The sequence below is a fragment of the Rhinolophus ferrumequinum genome, chromosome 26 (assembly GCF_004115265.2).
Source record: "Rhinolophus ferrumequinum isolate MPI-CBG mRhiFer1 chromosome 26, mRhiFer1_v1.p, whole genome shotgun sequence".
Taxonomy (NCBI): Eukaryota; Metazoa; Chordata; class Mammalia; order Chiroptera; family Rhinolophidae; genus Rhinolophus; species Rhinolophus ferrumequinum.
Genome location: NC_046309.1, coordinates 17,438,306 through 17,445,479, shown reverse-complemented (window position 1 = coordinate 17,445,479; position 7,174 = coordinate 17,438,306). Strand labels below are relative to the sequence as shown.

The 7,174-nt window shown below is 45.3% G+C and overlaps 1 protein-coding gene across 1 annotated transcript; it reads left to right on the top strand.

Moving 5' to 3' along the window:
- Positions 1-4,978: 4,978 nt before the first annotated feature.
- Positions 4,979-7,174, top strand: LOC117018282 (uncharacterized). The gene is made up of 2 exons (XM_033099210.1): positions 4,979-5,127; positions 5,937-7,174. Exon 2 carries the CDS (start codon positions 6,097-6,099, stop codon positions 7,159-7,161), a length of 1,065 nt encoding a protein of 354 aa, XP_032955101.1. The 5' UTR covers positions 4,979-5,127; positions 5,937-6,096; the 3' UTR covers positions 7,162-7,174.

Here is a 7,174-nt window from a genome sequence, read left to right as displayed (position 1 = left end):
TTTTCTTGGATCTTCTAGATTCAGTTTCTTCTTAGGTACATGCTTCAAAAGGTTCCTTAGTAAGGGTCTTTAGTGGTTAACTCTCTATTTTTGTCATCTGAAGATGTCTTTAATTTGCTTTCCTTCTTAAAGACTGATGGTTTTATTCAAATATAATTGACATACCAAAATTCACCCTTTTACAGTGTACAATTCAGTGATTTAGAGTATATTTACAGAGTTGTGCAACTATCCCATTGTCTAATTTTAGAACATTTTCATCATCTCAAAAAGAAACCTTGCACCCATTGGCTGTCACTTCCCAATCATTGTCCACTCCCTCCAGCCCCTGGCAACCACTAACTTACTGTCTATCCCTTTGATTTGCCTGTTCTGGACATTTCATATAAAGGGGATCATACAATATGTGATCTTTTCTGTCTGGCTTCTTTCACTTAACATGATGTTTTCAAGGTTTATCCATATTGTCCCATGTATTTCATTTCTTATAGCCAAATAACATTTCATTGTACCACATTGTGTTTATCAATATATGTGTATCCATATATTATCCAGTGGTTGATATACATTTGGGCTGTTTCTACTTTTTTGGCTATTTTGAATAAAACTGCAATGAACATTTATGTACAAGTTTTTATGTGAACATATGTTTTCAATTCACTTAGGTATATACTTAGGAGTGGACTTTCTGGGTAGTGTGGTAACTCTATGTTTCACTTTTTGAGGAACTCTCAAACTATATTTCCCAGTAGCTGCACCATTTTACATTTCCAACAGCAATGTGTAAAGGTTCTATTTTCTCCATATCCTCACCAATGGATATTTTCTTAAAAAAATAAATAGCAATCTTAGAGTGTAGAAAGTGGTATCTCATTTTGTATGTCTTATCTTATGAATTTGTTTTAACACAAACTGTAGCACACTATACAGTTTGCTGCTTCTACTTACTACATTGTGGAGAGCATGTTTGTATGTACGAAATGGCTGATTCTTTGGCTGGCTTTATGGTAACCCATTGTATGGGTGTGTAGTCCTAGTACCGGTCATTTACTTAACCAGTCCCCTACTGGTAAGCTGTTCTGTTTTTTTCCCAGTCTTCTGCTATTACAAACAGTGCTGCAGTGATTGCCTCTACATACTCCATTCCCGCATGTAGTAGTTTGTCTGCAATGATCATTCCTGGAAGTGGAATTCTAGGTGAAAGGGCATGTGCATTCTTTTATTTTTATAGATATGCCAGATTGATTTCCACACAGATTGCACCAATGTTTATTCACCAGCTATGTAGGAAGACATTCTTTAAATGGACCCTGGATCATTTAAAATTGATGATTTTTATCATCAAACTGTGAAGCTGCTGTATTTTTTTTTTTTTAAGATTTTATTGGGGAAGGGGAATAGGACTTTATTGGGGAATAGTGTGTACTTTCAGGACTCCTTTTTTCAAGGAAAGTTGTTGTCCTTTCAATCTTAGTTGTGGAGGGCGCAGCTCAGCTCCAGGTCCAGTTGCCATTGCTAGTTGCAGGGGGCGCAACCCACCATCCCTTGCGGAAGTCAAACCAGGAACCTTGTAGTTGAGAGGACGCGCTCCAACCAACTGAGCCATCCAGGAAGCAGCTCAGCTCAAGGTGCCTTGTTAAATCTTAGTTGCAGGGGGCGGAGCCCACCATCCCCAGCAGGACTCCAGGAATTGAACTGCCAACCTTGTGGTTGAGAGCCCACTGGCCCATGTGGGAATCGAACCGGTAGCCTTCGGAGTTAGGAGCACAGAGCTCTAACCACCTGAGCCACCGGGCGGCCCCAAGCTGCTGTATTCTTAGTATGGTAGTTCTGAATGGGCCAACTATGGAAGCACTTCTTTGGAGCAGCTGGGGGACAAGGGCATGGCTCATAAAGAGCTTTCCTTAGATAGCAGTTCTCAAGGAGGAGGAAGAACATAAAGAGGGTTTGTCTTGAGACCAAACCCACCCTTCCTTGGAAGAACAGTGGGCACTCATAGAAGATGATGGGTAAGATAATCACTTTTTCATTTATTCCTTCAATCAACAAGTATTTGTTGAAAGCCTACTATGTGGTGCTAGGTCCTGGGACCACTTAAAAAAAGAAACCACACCAGATACTCCTCACATTGATGTTTTCAGGCTTTTGAGGAGAAGCAGACATTAATACAACTACGTATAAGGTAACGAATAGGAAGTTATATCGTGTTACTGGAGTATATAGCAAGTGTCTGAGAGTCACCAAAGTGTTCCCAGAGGAAGTTTGTTTGAATTGAGATATGAAGGATGAATTCAAAACTAGCCGAAGGGGAGTCTCTTTTTCCTTTGATGGAAAAGTATGTTTGACAAAGAAAGGAGGTAATAATGCCTACCTCCCAGGGTTGTTATGAGAATTAAGTTCAATAATGGATGTGATGCATTTAGCAAAATGCTTGGCACGTGTCACTTACTTGGTGAATGCTCATTTGCTTTCCACTTTTCCCTTCACTCATGGCGAATGGTAAAATTCCAGATCCCCAAGCAAAGCACTGCCACCGTACGGTATGTTTTTATTTTGTATTTCTCTACCACCAGTTCTCTTCCTCCATTTCTGGGCTCCTAAGCACTGTAGTACATTTATCATAGTCTACTTTAGGAGCTAATTAGATTAATAACTATTTATTTTGCCCTTAATCTATACTAAGTGCTTTACACCCATTATTTAATTTAATCTTCATAATAATCTTAGTAGGCAAGAACTATTATTACTCCCATTTTATAAATGAAGAAACCAAGGCAAGCAGAGCTCAAGGATAATAGCTAGCAAATGGCAGAGCAGGGTTCAAACTTCAGTCTGATGAGTTTCCAACCACTACCCTACTATACCTTGGGTTGCTAGTTATCTTTTTTAGGTCTTGTTTACCCAACCAGGTGACAAGCTTCCTTGGGGCAAGAACCTGCCTTTATGCTTTTTAGCAAAACAATAGTTACTACTTATTGAGCATTTATGTAACACATACTTTGCACGCGTTATTTCTAATCCTCTCAACTCTGTTTTATATATTATTTTCCTCATTTTACAGATTAGGAAATTTAGGCTAAAAGGGATGAATTAACTTGGCCCAGGTGGAGACAGGACAAGAATCCTGGTATAAGTGGGCCCAGTACCTACCCCAAGATGACGGTCAGTAATGTTTGTAGTTGATAGATGGGAAAGCACAGACCTATATTCACCCAAACCCTGGTCGTTTCCATGTGGCTTGACCTTTAGACAACGGCAGTGAATATGTTGGAGAGGGGCCCATCTCTTCCTTTGAGCTGTGTGAAAATAAAAATTTAGAGCTTACAATAAGCAGAGCCCAAAGGGTTATTGTGGAACCCCTGCTCTCACTCACTGAACATAGGGGGCAATGAGCAGAGTCCCTCGTTGGGAGTTTTGTAGTTGATGGCACAGATAACACTTAAGGCATGTTTTCTCTGTGTCGGGGCAATTCTCAGGCTTTATGTGGATTAACTCATTTAATTTCCAGGTAAGGATTTTTTATTATCCCATGTAACAGTTGAGGAAACCAAAGTACATTTGGGACGTCTGACAGTGATTTCAGAACTTGAGCCTGGCCTGATCGTGTGAGAAAAGAATCAGAGTCAAGCACAAATACAGACAAAACTGTAGTGTAATGAAGGACCAAAAATTCCTGCAGGCTGAGTAGAAAAATTAATTTCAAAGTGCTTGCCTGCCTGCCAACACGTCTCCATCCCCAGCTTTCTCCTTTCCCGCCTCCCCATCTGATCCTCCCCGACAGATGACAGAGCCAGGAAAGTAGGTGAAAGGTCGTAGTGGGATTGGGCCCCTCCCTTCCCGCTTGTTCAGTCCCTTTTCCGCAGAGCCGCAGAGGGATATTCCCAGTTCTTACCCATCCCGCGCGGGCACGTTAGCCTGGCATGGAACCTGCAGTCCTAGAGCTCAGTGGACCCGCCTAGAGTCACCTGACTCCCAACTTTGGCTCTCTCCCCTCCTGCTCCCCAGGAGGCAGGCACTGAAGCCACCACAGCCTTCCCTTCCACAGCGTGGATGTTCCTTCCCAGGGGCTCCCCACTCCCAGTGTCTCCGCAGGACTCTACTTTCTGAGATGCTCCATCGGGTGCTCTCACAACAGAACATCTGCATTTATTTGGGTTGGGAGGGAGATGATTCCTTAGTAAGGTTTCCCAGCGTCCAAATCTGGGCATATGGCTGGACTGGGAGCCTGCCACCGGTAGCTCTTTGGTTCAATCTGAAGGCATCCTTAAAAATCTCCTAGTGGCCACTTTTATATGACGAAACCTGGGTCAAAAAGTGTAAAGTGACGTCCACGTGCAGTTAAGCACAGACACCAGGGCCAGATGAGTATTTCACATTTCCTTAAACAACGTTGACAAGCTCACAGAATTCAGAATGTGTTTAATTAAATTAAACCTCAGGACTTGGATTGAGGGTGGGGGTGCTGTGTACTATCTTGTTATTTCTGGAAAGTGAAACTTCTGCGAAGTCAGCTCTTCAGTGCCTGGAATGGAGAAAACTGGGGATAGAGGGTGGGGTGGGGTCTGATGCCCTTGGCCAATCTGTGCTTTGTTGAACTCTCCGGTGAAGAAGCCATCCTCCGCTGCCCGGATTTCATCCCATCCAATATGAGGGCCCTTGGGTTGGGGCACCTCAGGTATGTTTTTTACCCATTTGGTATGGGAGGGAATGAACTTTCCGATTCCTTCCAAAGTTTCCTGCATCAGGCAAATGTAGTCAAAGGTAACACACGCCTTGTCCCACTGCTGACGTCACTGACTCAGAGACGCGTGGTGCCTGGTTTTTGAAACAGCTCGGACCACCAGCCCAAGAGAGGGCCAGAGACCCCAGCCCGCCCTCGCCGGGAGGCGGGGCCGCCGGCCTGCAGCTGAGCCGGTGTATACGGACCGAATCCGCGAGCGCGTGCGCGGGAGCTGCCGCCAAATGTGGGCGGTGCCCACGGCCTTGCCTGCACCTAGCTGCAGGCTGAGCTTTTGTCTTCAGAGTACAGTCTAGTTTGCGACCTCGCCCTCTCCTTGACCAACTTTCTTGCCTACTCCTGCACGACCCGCTGTCACAGCGAGCGGCCACTCCCGGCTGCTCCTGGAGGTGAGCGGCCCTCTGGGCTTCCCCAGCTCCCGGCCGCATTTCCCGGGCTCCGTGCTGGGTCGGCCTTTCCTTCCCCGGCTGTGGCTGCGCCTCCTGGAGCTTGCCACCTCCTTCTGTCCCTTCTCGGTCCCCACGCAGGCGCCCCAGCCTTTCTTTTTCCAGGAGTGGCCCTGATCAGGATCCACGTGGCCCACTCCATCCTCGCCAGTTCTGGGTTAGGCGTCCAAATCATTCTTAGTATCTCCTTCGTATCACTGCGCTTGGCTGGTGTGTGTAGTAACTGCCTGTTTTCTTGCCTGTGTCCCCTGGACTCTAAGCCCCAAGTGGCAGGGTTCTTGTCTACAGGGCCCTGTGTGGCCTGATTACCCTTCTGGGTGCTTTAGACATTGTTGGTAATCAGGGTATATTTGTTATGTAAATGAACTTGATAGATTTGACCCCAAGAATTATTCTCACATTCATAAAATTATGATTAACTCCAACCTGAGATGTGAGCGAGACTTGCAGGCAAGTTGCTTGCTCAAGGACATGTTTTTATATTCCCACTCCCCGGCCCACCCCCAAAAAGATGATCTTCACTTCAGGAATGTTTCTGGTCCCTGGACTGTGGCACAGGGATTGCTTTATACCTAGCAGGAGAAGTAAGTTTTTACTTTACTGGAGCTTCTGCTGTGGAAGAACATCCATGGGTCCCTGTCCCCCTGGCTGGTTAGACCTCTCCCTTAGCTCCATGGGAAGACAGAAGGCTCAGGGCCAGATTCATGCATATTCCAAAAGCCTGTAGACTAACCTTACTTCTCTCTCCTCAGCATCCACAGGCTTTCAAGAAGCAGAAGGTAGCTCTACTTTCCTCAAAGGAGTGGAATGCTTTCAGCCATGAGGCAATGTGTAGTATGACATTTACTCAAAAGATGGAGTTAATCAAATGAATGTAAGTGTCACCATTCTACAGGCAGGTATTCAAAGAAAATGGCTGAAGCACGGTTGTCATTCAAGGAGCGCAAGGCCATTCTGAAGTGGTATTTGAAATTGGAGAATGTTGTGGAGGTACAAAGACAATGGAGGCGTGAGTATGCAACAGAACCTCCAACAAGTCTAACAATTGCACGCATTCTTGATAAGTTTGAGATGCACGGTACGGTGTGTGATGTACACCTGGGAAGATCCGGGAGACCTCGCACAGCAACAAGTCCTGCTTCTTCTGCGATGGTGTTGGAACAGTTTACACGCTCGCCACAGAAGTCTACCAAACAATGTGCACGTGAGACAGGAGTTAGCAGCACAGGTATACGACGCATTCTTAAAACAGCAAAAGGGAAAGTTTTCATCCCAAGATTATTACATGCACTGAACGAAGACGACCCTGATCGAAGGGTGCAGTATTGTGAGTGGTTCCAAAACATGGTACGAGAGGATGAGGAGTTCATGGGCAAAATGGTTTGGTCTGGTGAAGCACAGTTTAAATTGAATGGAACAGTGAACCGACATAATTGTGTGTTTTGGGCTCCAGAAAATCCACACATTCATGTGGAAGAAGAAGTCAATGTACCGGGCCTCAACGTGTGGTGTGGACTGTCATTAAGGGGACTAATTGGGCCATTTTTTTTTGAAGGTACCGTTACTGGTCAAGTGTACCTAGACATGCTACGCACATCCATTTTACCTGCAATTCGTACACTTTTTGGGAATGATCGATTTTACTTCCAACAAGACGGCGCCCCACCGCACTTCCACCGAGATGTGAGAGCTTACCTCGATGAGAATTTGGCAGGACAATGGATAGGACGAAGAGGTGTGGTTGAGTTTCCCCCATGTTCTCCTGACTTAACACCCCTTGACTTCTACCTATGGGGGACCTTAAAGGATGTGGTGTACCGTAGAAAACCGGCTACACTGGCGGAACTTCAGCAAGAAATTGAAACAGCATGTGCAGCGATACAAATGGACACTCTCGTCAATGTTGCCCACGCAGTACTTTGCCGTAATCAGAAGTGTCTGGACGCTGGTGGTAACCACTTTGAGCACCCCTTATAATGCAGAAGTCCAA